General features: G+C 32.4%; 3 protein-coding genes across 3 annotated transcripts; all 3 read left to right on the top strand.

The window, feature by feature from the left end:
- Window positions 1-1,215: 1,215 nt before the first annotated feature.
- Window positions 1,216-5,588, top strand: LOC109789663 (P-loop containing nucleoside triphosphate hydrolases superfamily protein). Its single transcript, XM_020348682.3, has 12 exons — window positions 1,216-1,367; window positions 1,456-1,551; window positions 1,704-1,846; window positions 1,969-2,065; window positions 2,192-2,455; window positions 2,554-2,833; window positions 3,203-3,364; window positions 3,622-3,837; window positions 3,921-3,958; window positions 4,079-4,242; window positions 4,328-4,441; window positions 4,543-5,588. Exons 1-12 carry the CDS (start codon window positions 1,361-1,363, stop codon window positions 5,326-5,328), a joined length of 2,367 nt encoding a protein of 788 aa, XP_020204271.1. The 5' UTR covers window positions 1,216-1,360; the 3' UTR covers window positions 5,329-5,588.
- Window positions 5,589-7,275: 1,687 nt separating this feature from the next.
- On the top strand, window positions 7,276-9,596 carry LOC109791842 (microtubule-binding protein TANGLED). The gene is made up of 4 exons (XM_020351195.3): window positions 7,276-7,584; window positions 7,672-7,814; window positions 8,264-8,319; window positions 8,444-9,596. The coding sequence occupies exons 1-4, from the start codon at window positions 7,504-7,506 to the stop codon at window positions 9,304-9,306; spliced, it is 1,143 nt and encodes a 380-aa protein (XP_020206784.1). The 5' UTR covers window positions 7,276-7,503; the 3' UTR covers window positions 9,307-9,596.
- Window positions 9,597-16,492: 6,896 nt separating this feature from the next.
- LOC109795364 (peptidoglycan-binding LysM domain-containing protein) lies at window positions 16,493-18,811 on the top strand. Its single transcript, XM_020354837.3, has 2 exons — window positions 16,493-16,992; window positions 18,103-18,811. The coding sequence occupies exons 1-2, from the start codon at window positions 16,582-16,584 to the stop codon at window positions 18,475-18,477; spliced, it is 786 nt and encodes a 261-aa protein (XP_020210426.2). The 5' UTR covers window positions 16,493-16,581; the 3' UTR covers window positions 18,478-18,811.
- Window positions 18,812-23,569: the final 4,758 nt, after the last annotated feature.

Here is a 23,569-nt window from a genome sequence, read left to right as displayed (position 1 = left end):
TTAATTTAATTTAATTTCTTTGTAATTGTATTAGGATCCCTTCCTTTCTCCCCAGCCTCATCCTCCATCCAATCATGTATTTGATTGGCTAATTTATTTACTTCGATCCCCAATTTCACTTGTACAACTGATGGCTTACCAGTGAAAATTGAGGTAGAACACTAGAACACATGTTCCAATTTTATGATTATGATTTCGATGATAAAAAAGACAATTTTTTCATATATGGAAATCGTTGTTACTAAACCAAAGGAATTTTACTCACTTAAATTTAGACATTGTAGGTACCAAATTAATTAACAAAAATTTAAAATCAAATATCGGTTTATAATCTATATTTTAAATTAAATTATACTTTTAAAAAGTGTTATATCATCGTTTTAGAAATTATCCCCCTATGCAAAATGTATTAATTTGAGTGTAATAATCTTATAATATTTTTTAAAATAGCATTATAAGTTTAAAGGTTATATAACATTTGAATAAAATTCTCAATAAATATTTATTAAAAAGTAAAATAAATGGAGCTTTTAAAAAAATTAATTCCTTTAGGTTATGCTGTAATTTTTTTTAATATTAGTAATTTGATTAAAAAGAATAATTATTTATAGTGATTCCATTTATTTATTATTAATTAATGGGATCGAAATACTTTATGTATCTATATTTAATTTAAAATTTTAAAAATAAAATAAAATAAAAATATTAAGTAATAAAGGTAGTTAAATAATAAAAGTAGTAAAGTGTATAGTTATTAAAAGAGAATAATAATTAATAAAAAATATATTAGATTTTTAATAATAAAAAAGTATAATAATTTATTAAATATGAAAATTAAAGGTGATTATTAAAAGAGATATTTTTTATATATTAGTAAGTATAGATTATTTATATCTTTTTCAATGAGTTTATATGCTATTATTTTATCTATTCAAGAGTTATACTAATTTTTGTTTTTTTATAATAATAATTTTAGTTAAGACTTATTATATTTTAATCGGTTATTTATTTTTTATGGATATGAAATTAATATTTACTTACGATCGGATCAATATGAGTGGAGTTAATTTTAAAAATAAAAAATCAGCCCAGCCCAGCCCACTCTAACGAGAAGGTTGGGCGTTTTGAAGCTACTACGAGGCCCATACTAAGGCCCAAAGATGGAAGTCCGTAAGGTAGACGCTCCGGCGAATCTGATAATTGATATAGGCATGTAGCCGTTGCAATTTCAAACTTTGAAATCTTACAAAGAAAAGAACCCTACAGTACTATTCTCTCTCTCTCTCTCTCTCTCTCTTGCGCTCTCTATCTCTCAGAAAGTTCAATCTTTGAATCGTGTCTCATTCTTCTCCCAGAAGTCATGACCGGTACTCTTTTTTTTTTTTTTTTTTTTTTCTCAATTCACCAATCACTTGAATTGCCCTATTCTTTAACGCAACTCACCGATTCTTGCAGATCAATCCATTCAAATCAAAATGCTGGCTGAAAAATTCCACCGCTTCGTTCTTGACTGCGAACTGAAGCAGCAACCGCCAATCGCTCATCACCCAGGTTCCCTCGCTATTCTCTGTTCAATTTTCCATTTCCATTTGTTAGATCGAAAAAAATATTATTTTTATTTTATCACTTCCTTCGATATCTCAGCCGAATTACGTTGTTAATTGTGCTTTTGGATGGTTTATTGAATTTTGGAATTGCATCAGATGATGAATCAAAGCAAGTAAACGAGAACTCCGACTCCATGGATGAAAACAGCATGTCCAATGGAATTCATGAAGCTTCTCCTGATAATGGTCACACACTTCCCATATTGAGGAAAATAATTGATCTGAGTATGAAATTTCAGGTAAATTTTTAATGTTGGTTATCCTGTCTCTTTCGTTGCCTCACAGTTATGGATTCTCAGTTCGTGTTCTGTTTATCTTCTTCACCGTTTAGTTTGCCTGAAACTTATGATTCATGCATTAGGATTTGAAGAAGCAGCATATCGCCTTGTCTGATGAAGTGAAACTCAGTGCCGAATCTTTTCCCGGCACTGATGTTTTGAAGTCCGTGCAGCTTCTCGGTATGGCTCTAGTATAAAATTACAAAAATGAATGACAAATTGAATATACTCTCTCTCTCTCTCTCTGTGTATGTCGTTAGTTTAGTTACAATTTTAATTGGTTTTGGGATTTTTATGTTGTACTAGGTGATGAATATGAACTCTTGAAAAGAAAGTACCTGGAGGAGTCCTCAGAGCGTAGGCGGCTTTACAATGAAGTAATAGAACTCAAGGGAAACATCAGAGTTTTCTGCAGATGCAGACCATTAAATGAGAGTGAAATTTCTAATGGGACTGCATCTGTTGTCAATTTTGAGTCGTCTTTAGATAATGAGCTTCAAGTTATTTGCTCAGATTCTTCTAAGAAGCAATTTAAATTTGATCATGTATTTGGGCCGGAAGCTAACCAAGGTACAAGAGAAGTTAACATTTTTTGTTGGTATTGAAATGAAGAAAGCTTTTTTTCTAATGGAATGTTATTGAACCTGAATGCCTTTATTGTTATGCAGAAGCTGTTTTTCAGCAGACCAAACCCATTGTTACATCAGTATTGGATGGGTATAACGTCTGCATATTTGCCTATGGACAAACTGGAACTGGGAAAACGTTTACAATGGAGGGAACACCAGAACACAGGGGAGTTAACTACAGAACCCTGGAAGAACTGTTTCGGATAACTGAAGAGAGACATGGCACAATGAAGTATGAATTGTCTGTTAGCATGCTGGAGGTCTACAATGAGAAGATAAGAGATCTCTTGGTGGAAAATTCCACCCAACCCACTAAAAAGTGAGTTCTCAGGTCTCTTGGAGGAATTAGCATTGTAGTTTTTAGCTCTTTATTTTAGAATTTAACAGCCATTTGCATATGATGTTAATTAAAACAAGATCTGATAATTCCTGTGACATTGATTTGCTGGATAAAGGGTCTGAAGAAAAAGAAACATGACATTATAGTTTATTGGATCTGAACAATACATTCTTTTGAGCTACGTAGCTTTTTTACCATCTCTACATTTCAACTAGATTTGTAACAGCAAATAAGTTGAATAATGTAGTCTCCAGTTTTTCTTCTACCTAACAGCATGTATTAAATTTTGATGTACAAAATGTTTCTTGAGTGGTATCACTGATGAGAGAACAAAATTTCTAACTTCAGATTGGAGATAAAGCAAGCTGCAGAAGGAACCCAAGAAATCCCAGGACTTGTTGAAGCTCGTGTTTATGGAACAGAAGATGTGTGGGGAATGCTTAAGACTGGAAACCAAGTCAGATCAGTTGGATCCACATGTGCTAATGAGCTTAGCAGCCGTTCTCATTGGTACATCTTGATTCTTACAGATTTACTAATTGTTGCCTGTACTTCATATTTACTTTTTGTATTTTTATAGTTTTTCAAAATCTTAATTCTTTTAATATTTCAATCAGATTAAATAACAATTATTTTCCTTGAATGCCATTTTTTAAGCTGACCCAGTTGCTTTCTTTTCATCCATAGGTATAACAAAATTATCTCTATGAAACTATAGGAGTTATTTCACATTATAGATAATGAACAATAGGTGGTTTTACTTGCAGCTTGTTACGAGTAACTGTAATGGGAGAAAACTTGGTTAATGGCCAGAAAACAAAGAGTCACCTTTGGTTGGTAGACTTGGCTGGCAGTGAGCGTGTGGGAAAAACGGAAGCTGAGGGAGAAAGACTGAAGGAATCTCAATTTATAAACAAGTCTCTTTCAGCACTCGGTGATGTTATTTCTGCTTTAGCTTCAAAATCAGCCCATGTCCCTTACAGGCAATTCTCTTTTCCTCTCTTAAACACAATTTTACGGAATGATCCTTTTTCTCATTTATATTTGTATCCTCTGTTTGAGACAGGAATTCAAAACTCACTCATATGCTGCAAAGCTCTTTAGGTGAGATTCCAGTGCAGTGTTATGAATTTATGATTTCAAAGTGACTCCTCTGTGATATAATTTCACTCATACACCTGGAATTTTTTAACTTATAATGTTTGATCTGGGGCTGAAATGCAGGAGGAGACTGCAAAACACTAATGTTTGTGCAGGTAAGTCCGAGCGCCGCAGACTTGGGAGAGACACTTTGCTCACTGAATTTCGCCACCCGTGTCCGAGGAATTGAGAGTGGCCCAGCGCGCAAGCAAGTAGACCACACCGAGCTGATGAAGTACAAGCAAATGGTAAGCTAGTGTAGAATTGTTCAAATAAGAATAACCATGATCTTTTAAATTCCTGAAACTCCAAATTGTGTTGTCAAAATTGAAGGCAGAAAAGCTAAAACAAGACGAAAAGGAAACGAAGAAATTACAGGATAACTTGCAAATCTTGCAACTCAGGCTTGCTGCAAGAGAACACCATTGTAGAACCCTTCAGGAAAAGGTATAATAATCTTCAAAATTATTCATGCAATGCAAATAACTTGTAGGATTTCTTTTATCTTTTTCAATGTATTCATAATTTCATAAATTCCATGATGACAGGTTCGGGACCTGGAGAGCCAGATAGCAGAAGAAAGAAAAACTAGACTAAAGCAAGAAAGTAGATCTCTTGCTGCTGTTTCAGGTCAACCTTCATCATCATCACAACACACAACATCTCATAAGACCATGACAGACAAGAAGCCACCACTAAATCCTTCAAAACTGAGAATGCCACTGAGAAGAATAACCAATAACTCCTTGCCTCCACGGTCTCCTTTAAGATCAAAGAGTTACACAGCATTCATGAATGGAAAGGAAAACTCTGCTAGAAGGACCTCAATGCCAACAAATGCTGTGAGGCCAGCCGCGCCATCAACAACAACACAGTTCCTTCAGGCAAGGAGGCGGGTGTCCATTGCCGTGAAACCTCCTGCATCATCAACAACACAGGTCTTTCAGCCAAGAAGGAGAGTCTCCATTGCCACATTCCGCCCTGAGACCACATCTGACATGACAACTCCACTCCGTAGCTCCGCATTTCGAGTTACCAGTGGTAGCAGTCAACAGTCACTGATAAGAAGCCAAAGGAAAGATCGGTATTCAAGTTTGTTTGTTCCATTGCCAGCATCTGTGGAGACAACACCAATGTCTGTAAGGAGGAGTAGCAGTAAGTTTATGATGAGCAGTCCAACACAGGCAGATTCGCGGGTGGGATCCACTAGACATCCAGCTGTTCTTGCTCTTCAACGTAAACCTTTAATCTGGAGTCCTCTCAAGCTGAGAGGCGGCTTGAAAAATAACAGAAAGTCATCACTCTTGCCATATCGCCCAACCCATATGCATTAAGCCTATCCCTTGTTTTCTGATTTTCTCATACAATGTGACAAAATAGTGAAGTTTTGGAACTACTAATGCCAACGTGTATGTATTATGTTTTATGAATCGATTTAGATTCAACTAATCTTTCTCAAAACAATTAATGGCAAATACTGTTGTTTATGTCGTTCCATCACCTAGTGGGATAAGAGTAAGACTATGTTGTTGAACATGTTTGATCAATTTTCTGATCTCATTTCATTTTTAAATGTAAAATTCTTTTGTATTCATTTATTTACTTTTAAATTATGTTGTTGAACTAATGCCAACGTGTATAAATTAGGGTATTATGTTTTTTTTTTATGAATCAATTTAGATTCAGTTAATCTTTCTCAAACAATTAATGTCAAATACTCTTGTCGATGTTGTTCCATCATCTAGTGGGATGCTGTTGAACATGTTTGATCAAATTTCTGATCTCATTTTTCTTTTAAATTGTTTAAATAGAAATTATCTGTAGTCCAAAACGCTAGAGTTAACTTCCCGGTGTGAGCCAACCTAGTATAGAATTAAAGCTGTACAAGAATATTACGAAAGGTGCAAGAGTAATAATACAATGCTTGAGTATATAACTTGTAAGGTCATGTCCAGACTATCGAACTTAGTGGGTGTGATTTTTTAAGTTGCAAATTTAAAATGATTATTATCCTGCCAAATTTTATTAGCTATGGTTGCCAAATTCATATTTTTCTTCAAGTTTTTAGATTATTACACAGTTTGGGTGACACAAATCTGAAATTAAACTAGCTTGGGTCACAAACTGAAAATGGAGGAATATTGAGACGTCCACATCAAGTTTAAAAAAATGCTCTATGATAGACTCCATCGGTTGCACCAAAAATCAAATAGGTGCAGCTCAAACATCCTTCAAAGTTTTATTTGAATTTAATTGAAACATACTTAGAGTCATATAATTAAATTTGAATTTAATTTAAATTTATTTTTTTTGTATTATTGTTGAATCATAAATTTTGTAATAATTATTTTTAAAAGTATATTTAAAACAGTTTCTAATTAACTGATCATGAAAAAGATTTCCACTAGAAATATGTGAAAATTAAAACTCTTAAGCTATATAAAAAAAAGTTAAAACTTTAACTTTTAAAGTAAATGAAAAACTCATCCAACTCAAAAATACAACACTTTTGAAAAAAATTTATTAGCACCGAGATAACTTAAACCAATAAACTTAATACAATTATGAAATACTTCTTCTATTCGTATGTAAAAGAAACAAATTTGTATCTTATTTTAATTCTAAGTATAAGAAACATATAACTACTTTTAAATATATTAATTGATAATTTTCTTATGTATTCTTGCTTTATTATGAATTTATTAATGAGTTAATTACCCACCTTCCATAAAAGTAGATATATTTATTAAGCAACTAACATAAAGTATATTTATTGATTTAAAAAAATCATTTTCTAACTTTTAAGTATTGTCATCAAATATAATTATTACTTACATCATTTAGTTCTATAGATAATTTTAAAATAAAATATCAAATTATAACATAATTAATTACAATTAATTTGACTATTCTCATTATCATAGTGAATTGAGTTTTTATTTTTTAATATATAGGAATGAAGGTAGTAATAGCTTTTTTTTTAATATGTACGTAGACAGAAATTGGATTACTAATATCAATCGAAAGATATTTTTAGCAAAAAAAAAAATAGTGAAAATAGCATGAAGAACTTATTTTTAAAATATTTAAAAAATATTATATATGTATGTATATTTTTTAATTTGTATCGATGAAAAGGAAAACAACTTTAAACTGAAAGTCAGCTTTATAAATTTATATTGAAAAGCTTTTTTGACTTATTGAAACTCCCCACATAATCAAGCCGAAAGCTCCATATAGCCGTTGCAATTAGCTTCCTTAAGATAATAGATTTAGTCGACCGTTGGAAAACAAACGTTACACAGACTTCGTGTTTGTTGACATCAACACTTGGGAGCCCAACTCTGCAACAAAAAGCAAAAGGTTTTGGGGTCAGTGTGTTCTTCATAGAGAGAGAGAGAGTGAGTGAGTGAGAGAGTTCAGATCCAATCTTTGGTTGGGATCGTTTGAGTGAAATTCTTGAGACCCACCTCTTGTGTGTTTGTTTTCATTCCTAGGATATTCCGAAGATGGTCGCGAGAACCCCACCAAAGCAGAAGAAACTGTTGGCTGCTCTCAATCCCGTTCTGATTAAAGAAACACTCAACAAGGTAATCCACGATAATTCCAGTGACTTTTGCTAATGACACCGGATAAATTTTGAATTTTTGTGAGTGAATTGTTGTGGGTCTTTGAAGGTGGATCAGTGCGTGGCTCGGCTGCAGGAGCTTCAGTACACTGTAACTGGTGGAACCAAGGTGGTGTCAGGGGTGAGTCTCAGCCCTCGCAGCACCAGAGGTTATCTCAGAACCAGTCTCAGGTGCAAGCAAGAATCACTCAGGTCTGCTGCTTTGGATTCTATTTGAATTTCAATTTTTTTTCATGATCACCATATTTTATCTTAATCGTTGAGTTTAATTTCTATGCAATATGCCTGTAAAAGTTAACAAGTTAGCATGATTTGTGATTGAATGTATGCATTATTTGTTGTTTGTTTTTATACTTCTAGTTTGTTTGTATACAAATTAGAAGTATTTTTATTCGTATTTCACATGCAAAACCTCTATTTACGATGGAGAAACCTTGTCCGAACAAACTCTTTTTAAGCTTTTGCTATATGTTGTAGCAAGTTAGTAAACTCAAACGGTTTGTTTTTACACTTCAAGCTGTAGCTATATGTTGTTGCAAGTCCGTAAACCCAAATGGTATGTGTTTACACTTTTAAGTTTTGCTATTTGTTGTTGCAAGTTAGTAAACGCAAATGCTTTGTTTGTTGTTGCAAATTTGAAGGATCAAGAATGGTGCCACAAGGAAATCTCCTGTGGGGAAGTTTCCAGCAAACACAGGTCTTATTTGTTCTCTCAATTCATTTGCAAATAAATCTCTACTTTTACATGATCATTGACATCATGGGTAGCAGCAACTGGCATTCCTTTTACTTAATCTATACCTTGTGAAACCCTCATGCAGGCGAATGGAAGAGAATGTCACTGCCTGCAATGCTTGTAGGAGAAACTGTTGGAGAAATTCTGCAGGCAAGTCAGTTTGCCAGAGAAATAGTCTCAGGAGTTGGTAAGAAAACTGCCTCAGATGACCCAAAAACTCCAATGTCTCAACGTAGAAACCACAAAGTAGAACCTGAAAGCACACAACTCAGGGCCAGAAGGAAGAAAGAGAAGCAAACCAAAGCACAGAATGATGGTTCCCCATCACTTCAAAGGGCACGTTCCAGAATCAACTTCAAGGTTTCTCCTCCTAAGGTCAGGGAATTTGATAAAGAAAGGTACATGGCAAATAGGGTGTCCCCAAGGAATAGACCATGGGCTAGAAAAACAGTACTTTTCCCCAACCCTTTGTTCCTTTCCACTCACTCTTCCTCACAGCAGCAACAATTTTGCAAAACAAGGTCACCTATCATATCAAGAAATAGAGGAACAACAACATCTCACAAGTTTTTTATCAAGTCTCCATCTTCACAGCAACAAAACTGCAAAACCAAATCCCCTATCATGTCAAGAAGTAGAGGAGGAACACCACACAAGTTTTTGATCAAGTCTCCAACTTCAACTTCCAAATTTCATGTCCAAATCAAAAACCAACCAAGTGTGTCTATTTCTTCACCCACAAGAGCTGCAAGGTTGAGCAGGAGTCCTCCCAAGAGATCCACTTCCACTGCAGCTAAATTCCGGCGATCTTTCTCTCCTTCAAGAATAGCATCCAGATTGGTTTCACTTTCGCCATTGAGGACCAAGAAAACTGTACAGAAAAATGATGGGTTTGTGAGTGGAATCAAACAGCGCCCAGCAGTGAAATTCCCAGTTAGAGGAATTTGAGAACAAATCAATAGTACTACAATAACGCTCTCTGGCTACTATATTGTAGTTTTAATGTCCATATTTGTGCTCTTGTGGTTTTTCCTTTTTTCGGGTTTCTGGTGGTGAGGATTTCTCTTTAATGTCTATAGCATTTTTCCCCATTCATTTCATTCAAGGAATCATACATTCAATGCCAACTATTCTTGTCCCCTCTACCACCTGTATATCTCCACCCAATGTCCACTCAAGCCAAGAGTTAATTATGTTTATAAATATGATTAATTTTATTTCATAAATGTTTAATACTATGGGCTGATCGTGTTCCTCCTCTATAAACATTTATTATATAGCAGGGTAAAATATGAAAGAAAAAAAACTTAGAAGAATTTTTTTACAAACTAAAATTAATTTATGCATAAATTAAAATAAAATTTTCAAGAAATTAATAGAAGAGAATTTTTATAAATTAATTTTTTTATAGGTTAATTTTGGTTTATGAAAATATGTTTTTTAGAGAAATTTATCTAAATACAATTCCTATTTCCTCTTATCATTATATCATTTGTTTTTTAAGAAAATTTTATTTATATTTATATGTCATTTTCAAAGTTGATGATAACATTAATTACTTTTTTTATCAATTATATCCTTATATTTTTATATATTTTTTAATTAATTTATAAATCGACAGTTAGATTATATTTAATAAGAAAGATAAAATTTATTTTATAAGAAATGAAATTTTATTACGTTCAATCTTATACAACTATTAAAATGATACCGAAATAGTAATAAATATTTAGTTATCAATGTAATTAATATTAATTATTTGTGAAGTGACATTAATCACCACCATTACATTACATTATGAAAATGTAATCATAATGTAATGTGATGTTTTTTTTTTATTAGCAAATGTAATGTGATGTTATTAATTATAACTTGTGAGGTTTGCAAATATTTCACTTGTTTGTTGCATTAACTTCACATATTTGAGTGCGGGTCTAAATTTTTTTTTTATTTCATTGTTATGTTGCATTATTTATATTTGTTAATACTTAAATGGTATAGTATTTAGTAACATGATTTTAAAAGAAAAACAAATTAAAATTAATTATATAAATAATATTTATTAATAAAATAAATATCAATTATTTGCTAAAATAAATATAAATAAAAATATTTTATAAGTTTCTTTTTTTTGTTTTTTTTTATTTGACGTTTAAGATTTATACATAAAAATTAAGAAAATAATTGATATTTTAATTTTTTAAAATATTTATTACTTATTTTTCTGTTATATCTTTTAGGTGATTGGAAAATAAATAGATACATTGAAAATGAATAAACACATTACACAGTAAATATATATTAATTATCAATGGTAAAAATGAAAAAAAAATTAATAAGTCATTGATTTTTAAAAAGTGGTAATGAAAAAATAACAAAAAAAATAGTTTCAAAACAACTATAAAAAAAATAGAGGGAATGTTTTTTAACTTTTATCCCTTATGTCATACCATTAAGTATTACGTTACTTAAATAATGACAAATCATCAAACAACATCAAAATTTAATGATTAACGAATATCAATTTAATGATAAATATTAATACACTTTATATTTTAAATATATTTACTTTTTTAATAATGAATCATATATTATAATTATACAATTTGTAGTTCCTTAATTTCACATTAAATATTTAACAAAATCTACTAACATACTGTGGTTAACATACTAACATGATATTGTACACCATTAACACCATTAACATGATATTGTACTAGTAATGAAAGTATTTCCGTAAAAAATAAAATAAATTAGTGTTATTATTTTTAAAGAAAATATATTTTTTTAAGAGAGCAATGATTTTTTAAGTAGGATAGTTGTTATATATATATATATATATATATATATATATATATATATATATATAACAATTTTTATATTACTTTATATGTTTATATCAAATTTTGTTAAAATTGAATGACAACGTGAAGATAATCAAAGTATTTATATTTTAGGATATTTTGAAATGTATATTGCATCAATTTTGTTTTATAAGAATGAAGTATCAAATCATCTTGGATTAATATAAAATTTATATATATGATCTAAGTAAAGAATTTTCAATCCAACGGTTAAATTTATAAAATTTATATTTAATATAAAGTTATTAAGCAATGTAATACTTAGTAAAAGTTATACCGGTATCGTTTGAATCCTTATATATATTGTAGTAACCCAATTTCGTCCGGAAAATGTCAATTTTGTTTATAAAAAAATAGCAAAAAAGGTATATACAAAAAAGAATAAAAAAGACAAAAATATGGAAGCCAATTGTAACGCCTCATTTTTTTATATTTTTATGGGGGATAATTTAGTAATTTTCATATGATTTCAGAAGTCCGGAACGGGCCGTTCCAAAACTGGAATGGGCCGTTCCAACATTCCAAAAAGCCCCAAAATTTCTAGCCCAGAACGGGCCGTTCCAAAACAGGAACGTGCCGTTCCAACATTCCAAAAAACCCTAAAATTTCTAGCCCAGAACGGGCCGTTCCAAAACTGGAATGGGCCGTTCCAACCTTACAAAAAGCCCTGAAATTTCTAGTCCGGAACGGGCTATTCCAAAACTGGAACGGGCCGTTCCAACCATCCAAAAAGGAAATAACAGGATTTCATGAATTTGAAAAGGATAAAAAAAAGGGTGAAAGGGCTTTGCATAGATTTGCTTTTTCTAAAGAAAATAATCATTTTATGATTTTCTTTGAAAAGAAAAAAGAAACAAAATGAAATTTGTCAATGACACCTCATAAACATCCTAACACCGAATCAAGCATTACATCATTTGTATTAATATGTTTGAAGTGTTCGTTCATGTCCAATGCTCACTTGGCATCCACTTTGTTTGCATCAAAGTTTGGTACTTTCCTAATACATGCATTCAAATTCATCACTTGCATATAAAGTCTCGCATTTGTCTGGCATCTATATCATCTACTTTTGAATTTGATACATGTTTGACATTCATTACATCATAGTGTGGTACATCCATTCAAATCCAATACTTGCCCAACACCCACATTATTCACATTAATGTCTAATACTTTGTTACCACATTCATTCAAGCTCAATGCATATTTGTCATTTGCATCATCAAAAGTTTGGTCCATATCTAACTCATGCATTCAAGTACAATACATGCTTAGCATCCACAACATTTGTACCAAAGTTCGGTACTTATCATGCACATGTAATCAAGCAATGTACTTGCACAACACATTCATTGAAGTTTATTATTTACTTGGCATCAACATTGTTTCCATCAAAATTCTCACTTTCATGTTTCGGGTCCCCGCGCCCATGTTTTGAGCCCCCGCGCTCACTCTTTTATGAATCGAGCCCCCGCGCTCACTTTTATGTTTCGGGTCCCCGCGCCCATGTTTCGAGCCCCCGTGCTCACTCTTTCATGTTTCGGGTCCCCGCGCCCATATTTTAATCTTTCGAGCCCCCGCGCTCACTTTTATGTTTCGGGTCCCCGCGCCCATGTTTTGAGCCCCCGCGCTCACTCTTTTATGATTCGAGCCTCTGTGCTCACTCTTTAATGTTTCGGGTCCCCGCGCCCATGTTTTTAATCTTTCGAGCCCCTGTGCTCACTTTTATGTTTCGGGTCCCCGCGCCCATGTTTTGAGCCCCCGCGCTCACTCTTTTATGATTCGAGCCCCCGTGCTCGCTCTTTCATGTTTCGGATCCCCGCGCCCATGTTTTTAATCTTTCGAGCCCCGCGCTCACTTTTACATTTCGGGTTACGACACCCATTGCATTTTACATTTCGGGTTACGACACCCATTGCATTTTACATTTCGGGTTACGACACCCATTGCATTTTACATTTCGGGTTACGACATCCATCACATTTTACATTTTGGGTTACGACACCCATTGCATTTTACATTTCGGGTTACGACACCCATCACATTTTACATTTTGGGTTACGACACCCATTGCATTTTACATTTCGGGTTACGACACCCATTGCATTTTACATTTCGAGTTACGACACCCATTGCATTTTACATTTTGGGTTACGACACCCATCACATTTTACATTTCGGGTTACGACACCCATCACATTTTACATTTCGGGTTACGACACCCATCACATTTTACATTTTGGGTTACGACACCCATCACATTTTACATTTTGGATTACGACACCCATTGCATTTTACATTTCGGGTTACTACACCCATCACATTTTACAATATGAGTTCCAACACTCATCACATTTCACTTTTTTGGGTTATGAATACTTATTCACGATTAGTGTCTTCATGCACATGATATTTATGTCAGGGATCTTCTGCATTTGGATTTTGCATCCAATGTTTCCATTAGGTTCACGTCAATTGTTTTTTATCTTTGTGTTTCATATAAACTCCTTTCTTGACTTCTGTGGTAATTATCTCCCTCTTCATGCTAAAGTTTAAAGTACACGCTCTAAAAATTTTATCTTATAAATAAATAAAGGATTAAGTGGATGCGACATCGTCTTAATCATAGTAAGGGAGACACAAGTTGTGACAATTTGATGTCTTAAAAGTATTTTCTAAATCAATCCTACTCTTGGGACAAAATTGGAGTTTATAACTTTACTTACACTTTAATACGATAATATGAAAATTGTATTTTCATATTTTCTATTAAATTTAAGTAAAGAGGTACTCACTCTTTTAATGTTTCACGCCTCTATGCTCACTCATCGTTCTTTTGAGTCCCCGTGCTCACTCTATCAATCTTTTGAGTCCCCGCGCTCACCTTTTTAATGTCTCAAGCCCCCGCGCTCACCTTTTTAATGTTTTGAGCCCCTGCACCCATGTTGTTTAATGTTTCGAGCCTTCATGCTCACTCATTTAATGTTTTGAGTCACCGCGCTCATCTCTTTTAATGTTTCGAGCTCTCGCACTCATGTTTTTTTAATGTTTCGTGTCCCTCGCGCTCATGTTTCTTAATGTTTCAAGCTCAGGGACGAAATTGGTGTTTTCTTTACTTATATTTTACTACGATAATATGGAAACAAGAGTTGTTTATATTATCTGGTAAAATTAAGTAAAGAGGGGCAACTGTAGTAACCAAATTTTGTCCGAAAAATGTCAATTTTGTTTAAAAAAAAAATAGCAAAAAAGGTATATACAAGAAAGAATAAAAAAGACAAAAATATGGAAGCCAATTGTAACGCCTCATTTTTTTATTTTTATGGGGGTAATTTAGTAATTTTCATATGATTTCAGAAGTCCAGAACGGGCCGTTCCAACATTCCAAAAAACCCTAAAATTTCTAGCCCAGAACGGGCCGTTCCAAAACTGGAATGGGTCGTTCCAACCTTACAAAAAGCCCTGAAATTTCTAGTTCGGAACGGGCTGTTCCAAAACTGGAACGGGCCGTTCCAACCATCCAAAAAGACTTATAAATTCTAGCCCAGAACGGGCTATTCCCAGAAACTGGAACGGCCCGTTCCCAAACTGGAATGGGCCGTTCCAACCTTAAAAAAGGACCTGTAATTTTTAGCCCAGAATGGACCGTTCTCGAACTACCAAAATACCTAAAAAATTTAGTCCAGAACGGGCCGTTCTGAAATTGGAACAGCCCGTTCCGAAAATGGCCATTGTGAGTAAAATTGCAATCCCGGAACAGGCCGTTCCGAATTCAGAACTGGTCGTTCCGGTCCCTCCTGAAAGTCTATAAATAACGGGCCTTCCCCTTCCCAAACACACCTACACACACCCTTCTCACACACATCTCCACCTTGGACCAGAGGGAACCCAGAGGAAGAGACCAGCAAGTTACCGCTACTGTAGCGAAGAATTGTGAGTATATTAAACTCACTTCTTTTTATTTTTTTTATTTTTATATCTGTCATTAGTCCTTATTTAAATTCAAAATGTGATCAAATATAGTGTTACAATATTTAATGTAAATATTTGAAATTATTGTATTAAAAATTTTATTGGAGGAATGGTTAATTAGATGTGACATCTTTTTAACCTTTGAATTTAAAGTACAAGTTGTGACAGCTTATCTTTAAATTTTTCCTCCAAAATCAAAAATGTTCAACCAAGAAATTTTTTAACATCATAACATCTATAGCAATAATTATAATTAAAATTTTATTGAATTGACTTTGGTGTACACCTTAGTCAATTTTATATTTTTAGGTGAATGAGCTGAGACAGTTCAAGAATCCTATATTTAACAAAAATAAAATTTAATTAAAAATATCAACACACAAATATTTTCTATCAAAGAACTACATGACTCTGATTCTTCATTACACATGAAGATACGTAGGAGCAAGAACTAAATCTTGTCGAGCCAAAAAATAAAAAAATATATTATCCTCCTTTTTATATAACAATAATAATTTTAACCTTTTTTTCGATGCATAATTTAAATTAGTTAAATAAAATATATTTGATAATTTTAGTGAGATAAATATTTTATAAATTATAAATAATTAGTTTAATTAATTAAAGGTAATCGTCTTAGGACGAACGTTGTGAGGTGCTAATACCTTCCTCATACGTAATCGACTCCCGAACTCAAAAATTTGGTTTTCGTAGACTATTTTCTACTTTATGGTTTTTCCAATGTTTTTCCGTAAAAAATAACATTGGTGGCGACTCCTCTTTTTCAATTTATTTTTCGCTGTCCCGTCGCGACCGAGGTTGCTACATATATATATATATATTTATTTATTTATTTTAGGAGTAAATTTATCTAGATTTACTATATTCAATAACTCATATTTTATATTAAATTTTAATGATTCAACCGTTGAATTAAAAGTTCTTAATATATAGATTAAATCTATAAATCATTTTATTCTTTATTTCATTAATTCAAATTAAGAGATAATTATAAAATCATTTTATACATTAATTTGAATTAATAAAATAAAATATTAAATAGTTTTTTAATTTTTAAAATATTTGTAAATTTAATCTATATATTAAAAACTTTAAATTCAATAATTAAATCATTAAAATTTGACGTAAAACATGAGTTATTGAACAAAGTAAGTGTAAATAGACTTACTTTTAGAGTAAGTGTTGATAAAATTATTCTTGAAATAAATGGATTTCTCTTTTTATATATAATTGTGTTGTTTTAATTTAATTCCTTTAGATATTTAGAATGAATGTTTTTGTACATTGATTGGTTGTTGAATGTTGAGAAGTAGATAGGGTGGGAGATGAAGCAAGACGTGGTTTTCTCTCTGTACACATAACAATGCCTTGTTGCTGCCACGAAGACGACGCCGACATTTTCAGACATCTCATCAATTCCAGTTTCCCCTCCTCCGCCGCCGCCGCCGCCGCCGCCACCTCCACCGTGATCTCGCCCATGAATTCTCATTTCTGGCCGCTCTCCTCCACCGACATCCTCCGCATCATCTTCCACAACCTTCCCGTCCCCGATCTCGCCCGCGCCAGCTGCGTCTGCCGCCTCTGGAACTCCGTCGCCTCCCACCGGGACATGCTAACCGCAGCCTTCGCCGCCCCCTGGAAATTGAAGGCCGTTCTCGGCGACCCTCTCTCTCGAAGCTTCTGGCGTGACAACTCCCTCGCCAAATTCGCCATCTCCCATCGCATTGCGCGCGGCGACACCGTTGCCAGCCTCGCCGTCAAGTACTCCGTTCAGGTATCTATGCCTGCGCTGCCACTCCATTCTCATTACTTTCCACACCGCCAAATGCACTCGTCATTCTAGGTTGTTAGGTTTTCACTTCTCGCTGCTACTTTTGTCAGTGTTGTAGAAGCATTTTTGGAACGCAATTTATTCAATTATAACTAATCATTCCCTTAATTTTCCAATCAACCGTTGAAAAAGCCTCTTCAAAGCCAAATCCTATTTTCAAAGTTTTTTAGAGACCATTTATGCTGTGAAAGCCTTTTCAGTAAATAGTTTAGAGTAAATACACAGATACCTGAGGTTTGGTGATATTGCACACACAGCCCTACTTTTTTTTTTGTCGCTACACTAAACTCTTAATTGTTTGAAACGTTACACTTACACTCTTTATAGATTACATTAAATCCCCGTTATTTGATCGGAAAACATTTCACTAGGATCCTCCTCTAATGGAGGTTTTGTGCAATTTCATAAAATCTAAGAGTTGTCAATGTAATTTACTCAGTAGTTAATGCACTGTATGTGTAAAAGGTTTTTACACTATATACTGAAGTGTGTAAGGTGGTGGTCTGAATTCTTTGTGACTGGTTGGCCTATACTGGTAGATGAATTGCCTTCATGTGTAATAGTCCAATTCCTTGAATCCGGTTTGCACAAGCAATGATGGGATATATGTAAAGACACTTTGATACCAAAGTTAGTAAAGAGCCCCACACAAAGGGTAATGTTAATAAATGCACATACAGTGACATTAGAAGTATATTTGTATATGTGCTAGATCTGAGCTAGAATATGTGGCTTAGGGGCTAAGGCCCCGTAAAGGCAGTTGTATTCTACTTCATTGGGTATTCATGTGACTTTAGCACCAGAAGATCAACTTTCCTAGGCAGTAGGCACAATTGGTATTAATGATTTCGGATAAGTTGGGCTTAGGCCCAATTTATAACAGTATTGTTAAATTTTATAATAACTACTATAAAATTCATACTTGACATATTTTCTAATTGGGCAAGAGTGTAAAGAATTTTACATTGACAGGGCGTAGAATTTTTTTTTTGTTGTTTTTCTCATGGTTTTTGCTTGTTAACAACATTTGATGATATTTTTATGTTTTGATAGGTAATGGACATAAAGCGTTTGAACAATATGATGAGCGACCATGGCATATACTCGAGGGAAAGGTTATTGATCCCTATTAGTAATCCTGATATTCTTTTTAATAGAACATGCTTTATTGAGCTGGATGCATATGCAAAACGAGAAGTAGCAGTGTTGTATCCCGATGATGTACCGGACAGGAGGACTACCTATGTATCAAACAGGATTTTTTCAGAAGAAAGCAACAAAAAGGTGGTTGATTCCTTGAAGAGAAGCATGCAGGTTGATAATGAAACTGCTCAATACTACTGGTCTCTTGCAAATGGAGATCCACGAGCTGCATTTGCTGAATTTTCTGCAGACCTTAAGTGGGATAGGCAAGCAGGCCATTCCTAGTCTTTCTGAAGGTCGTTTGGCCGGCAAGTGGGTAACAAATGATTAAGAGGTTGGTTGGCAAGCAAATGGATAATGAATAATTAAGATGTGTTTCAGGGAAGTGTTTGCTTCCATAGGTTTCCTCTTAAATTATCTGTTCATTCTCCCCTATTGAATATTGCCCCAGTTGTTAATAGACCATCATGTTTGCTCTTCTCCATCGGAGATATGAGACTAAAGTCATACTGCTGTGTGAAAGGTTTCAGCCACTCATGTGGTGAAGTGTGTTCAGAATCTGTGTAACTTGTAATTTATTATAAATTTATTTATAAAAGAAGTTGATGCTTTATTTCAATCTGGTCATTCTATGCTTAGCGCAGAAATGTTTGATTTAATTCACACTTATGACTTAACTAGTAAGCATCCTGCCATCCTCATATTTACCACTCCGGTTCAGAATTTATGCGAAGAATATTCTGTTCAATCAAAACAATGGATACGAGGTGCACTATCTTATCCCTGGGTGGACTTTGTCTTTTTTCTTTCCTTTTCCTTTCGGAATTTTGTTTTGAAAAATGATAGTTGTGCAGAAAGAGATTGAGCAGAACTTGAGCCTTTCAGAAGCTTAATTAAGATTATCCAGTGACTTCATAGATAACGGTGTGTGAGGAACCAGAATATATTTGTGAAACGAATGTTTGATATTCTATTCTCATTGTCTTTTTGGAACAACTTTTGTCTTTATGAATTACTGCCTTTTGTAAATCTTGTGCTGTGTCAGTTGCGAGAATCTTTGAATAGAGAATGTTGAATCGGTGGTACTGTCACCATATATCCTCCAACAGAAAAATGGTGATTTGATTTACTTCAACTTCAAGTCAGCCACCTGCTATTCTAGTACAACTGGTAACCACGGAATGTCCATGACATTAACATTTTTTCTCTTGCAATTCAGGGTAAAACTCAAAAAGCTTCCATCTTCCTTGATTGGTCGGCTGTGGAAATTTTGAAGCTTCTTAGAGTATTCCTGCCCCATTTATTTGAAATTTTAACAGGTAGAGTTTGCTTTAGTTTCAAAAGAGGAAACGGAAATGTGATAGAATCCCAAGCAGGTGGTTGAGAGATATGTGAGCGACCAGGGAAATGGTGTAAACTTTTGTTGAAAATAGTTGAATGGTTGCTTTCAAATAGCAAGTTAAACAATACTTGAAAATGGTTTAGATCAAACATTTTACATCATTTTAGTTATCAAGTACAAAGACTAAAATAAAATTAAAAAATATTATAAAAAACTAAATCAAGATTTCTTTTTGAAATATCAAAACAAAAACTACTGTAAAGACTAAAATGATATTTATACCTTAACAATATAAACAATAATAACGCGTTAAGGGATGAGACTTTCCTCTTGTCTCTATCTGTTGGTGATGCAGCAAGAAGTAAGAAAGACACAAAAGTTAGATGAGACCAAATGGTTAATAGTGGATCCTACAAAGACCCTATATTTTTCTTTCTCTTTGCTGCATCCAATAGCTGAACATGATCCAGATCTAGTCACATTTAGCTTGATAACTACTAGCGAAAGCCTTTAGAAGCGAAAGTTTAGTTGACTAACTCGTAAGATGACCATTCAATACGAGGGATATGTCAAGTTTTTTTTTTTTTTTTTTTTTTTTTGTGAATTGTGCCAAGTTGTTGATTCATATTTTAACATCAACAAAAATTTCGGAAGATTTATTTTAAGTGCCTCAATAGTTAATGCTAAATAGAGTTATTAAATTAACTTATCAAAGAGCAACGAGAGCCATTTAATTGTTTTTTTCTCTTTATAATTTGGTTCATTATTTTCGGTGCTAATAATAATGAGTTAATATAACAATAAAAATTTCATCAAGTAACCATTTTGTGTATAGAAGGCAAAGGAAATGTGGTAGAAAGAAAACTTAGCGCGTAATTAAAAGCCACGCATGAGCACATAATTTAAAATTTTTAACCTCCACAAATAGATAATACTTGATTTTTTTTTACATCATAGATAATACTCTGATTTGTACAGCGTTAAGAAAGATTGAGAATTTAATTCCAGAATTAATTCCACTAGGCAAGGAATATTTCTAATGAGCGTGAACTTTGTAAAGTGCAAAGATCACTACTTCATAAAATAAAAAGCATCACATGAGAATATTGTAAAGAGCCAAGTCTGGGATATCGTAAAGTGCCAACATCAATACGTGAAATATTGGCACCAAAATCTAACGATTAAAGAGTAAAAACAAAGGATTAAAGAGTCCCAGAAAAAAAGTAGCATATGAGAGAATATTGTAAAGAAGAGCCAAGCCTGGGACATTGCGAAGAAGCAACATCAATGCATGAAATTGAGATGCATGAACCAAAATCAAAATATAGTTTCGATAATAATAATAAATAAATAAAAGTAAAAGTGTTTCTTTCAAGACAAGTATTTTTTAATCAAAGACAATTTTGCTGGAAACTGCATGGAACAACCCCTACCAATTACTACAAGCACTTTTTGTATATAACAGAGCTATGTGGTTCTACCATCAAACATGTGGACGATCTAACGGGTGGTGGTTCAAATTCAAAATTACTATATATGTAATTATGCTAAATAATCAAATACAGAAGTTTTACTATTTATAATAATCAAATTCAACTTTAACATGGTAAAGAATTTGGTTTAAGTTTCTATTTTTCATAATATGAGTTTGACAGATTTTGCGATCAATAGTAAGTTTTTAATTTAAAAGATTTCTTAATATCATGAATGAAATTTCTCTAGTGAACTTTTACTAATCTTCAATTAAAATCTTGTGTAAAATTGAAATACTATTAAATTTTAGATAATTATTATTAAGTGAATAATAGTGTTTTATTTGCGAATTTCCATGATTGTAATTGTGAGAGTATTATTTCTTATCTATAATCCCTATGTAAAAAAATAAATAGGAATAATTGTTTTTAATAAAAAAATACAAACAATTAACTATATTATTCTTCCATGTGGCTCTTGTTTTCATTTTTCATTGAAAATATATTCACCCGCTACAAGCTGAATAGCGAGCGGATGATATTTTATATGATATTTTTTTTAGTAAATAAATAAAACACTAGTTATGTGATTAAATTTAAATCATTAATGTGATATATATTGATAAACATGCAATGCAATATATATTTTCATGTAAGGTAATATCAATCAAATATGTAAGTTTAATAAATATTTACACATTATTTTTAGACAGCATCACATATCTCATAACTGTTTTTCATTAATCGATGTAAAACTTGTCAAAATATTAAACATGATATTACTCACAACAATAGACAACTTAATAATAGTGTTGGGGTTATTTTATAGTATTTATCTGAGAGGATATTTTATGAGATTATTATACAAGCATATTCCACAATGATGAGATATTGTCCACTTTGGAAGTGAGCTCTCACGATTTTACTTTTGGTCATCTCTCGAAAAGCCTCTCAATCATTGAAGTATGTTTTGTGTTATATAAGTTATTATTTCTTGTTTTATTTTATCGATGCGAGACTTGTTTGTATCTCAACAATCCTCCCCTCAAACAAGGGACCTAACCTTTCAAAGTTATTATTTCTTGTTTTATCTTATCGATGTGAGACTTGTTTGTATCCCAATAAATAAGATACTATTTTTTTTTGCTTTATCGTGTTAAGGATTAATGATATTTTTAGTTCATGAAAAAAATTCTAAATTTTGTTTTTTATCTCCCACTTTTAAAATAAACGGTTTTCATTTTTATATTTTTTAAAATTCTCAATTTTTAGTCCCTAAATATATAGAGACCAAAGTTTAAGTATTTCTAAAGATATAAAGCTTAAAACCAATGTTTTAAAAGTAAAAAATAAAAGCTAGAATTTGATTTTTTTAAAACCAAAAATACCTTTAACCCTTGTTTTATAGTTATATCATAATATATTTATAGAGCTGTGTCACCCACAACTCACACTCAATCCCCTTCTTATGTGTGAAACCTCAAACTATGACTTTAACTTTTTTTTTTAGGGGATTATAACTTTAGTTAGTTATCACGGTATTCTCATCTAACTGAACTTGAGAATCTGATATTACAGAGAAACACGTGGAACTTCCTGGAAAAAAGACACAATAAAAAGTAGGAAAAAACGGGAAAATATATTCTACGTTTCGCAAATTTACATTTTATTTACTCCCTATTCATTAACTTTTCCGGAAAATGTTCTGAACATATAGTTCATTAATTCTTTTACGATAAAGTATTATTTCTTAAAAGAGATTAATAAATGCTACGATTCAATTATATTCAAAATAATAGATGTCATGTCCGGTTAAAACTTAAAACTTTAACGTAAATACATAATTAAAGTAAAACATTAATAATTTTCTAATATTCAAAAATAAAGGTTCGAGATTCTCCAAAAAAAAAAAAATATATAGTTAAAGTTAGTCTCCAAATTTTCGAAAGATAATTTTTTGTTAGCGTCTGTGTAATATTTTGAGGATGTATTAGTACTGTCTGTATAAAAATATTTAAGATAGTGGACGAATTTTAATACTATTATCTAATGGTAAATTATTATATATAATATTTTAAAAAAATAATTACCTTAAAGAATGATAACTATAACTTTGAGGTTTAACTATATAATTATATGAGAGTTGTAACAAAAAGCTACATGCCGGAGTAAGTCATTCTGTAAACTTCGAATCATGTACATGAAATTTAATATTACATTACGTCTTATTTTAATGCTTTTACATTCTTTAACTAGAAAAACCTCTCTCCAAAATAAATATATAATACGTAAAAGTAAGTATCTTCCTAATAAGTTACTTAATAAATTATTAATATTTTATTATTATTAAAATATGATAAATAAAAAAAATACTCTAATAACATACTTTAATTCAATTGTTACTAACGGCAGTTCTAGAAATTGTGTACGTAAAATCACACGAAACCTTTTATTTTATCCATAAAAAAAAAATGATAATTGGTGAAGTTGAAAGTAAACGACGTAAAGAGTGGGTAAATCAGTAGAATGCAAACAGCGTCTATAAAAGGCACCGAACATGAGT

Source organism: Cajanus cajan, chromosome 7 (genome assembly GCF_000230855.2).
Source record: "Cajanus cajan strain Asha chromosome 7, NIPB_CcT2T_4, whole genome shotgun sequence".
Lineage (NCBI taxonomy): Eukaryota > Viridiplantae > Streptophyta > Magnoliopsida > Fabales > Fabaceae > Cajanus > Cajanus cajan.
This window is presented reverse-complemented; position numbering and strand designations above follow the sequence as displayed.

Coding starts and splice junctions, on each gene's coding strand:
- LOC109789663 (XM_020348682.3), top strand. Junction 3,838..3,920: donor TCAGCCCATGTCCCTTACAG/GCAATTCTCTTT, acceptor TGTTTGAGACAG/GAATTCAAAACTCACTCATA. Junction 4,442..4,542: donor GTAGAACCCTTCAGGAAAAG/GTATAATAATCT, acceptor CCATGATGACAG/GTTCGGGACCTGGAGAGCCA.
- LOC109791842 (XM_020351195.3), top strand. CDS start 7,504: ATGGTCGCGAGAACCCCACCAAAGCAGAAGAAACTGTTGGCTGCTCTC. Junction 7,585..7,671: donor TTAAAGAAACACTCAACAAG/GTAATCCACGAT, acceptor GGGTCTTTGAAG/GTGGATCAGTGCGTGGCTCG. Junction 7,815..8,263: donor TGCAAGCAAGAATCACTCAG/GTCTGCTGCTTT, acceptor GCAAATTTGAAG/GATCAAGAATGGTGCCACAA.
- LOC109795364 (XM_020354837.3), top strand. CDS start 16,582: ATGCCTTGTTGCTGCCACGAAGACGACGCCGACATTTTCAGACATCTC. Junction 16,993..18,102: donor CCGTCAAGTACTCCGTTCAG/GTATCTATGCCT, acceptor ATGTTTTGATAG/GTAATGGACATAAAGCGTTT.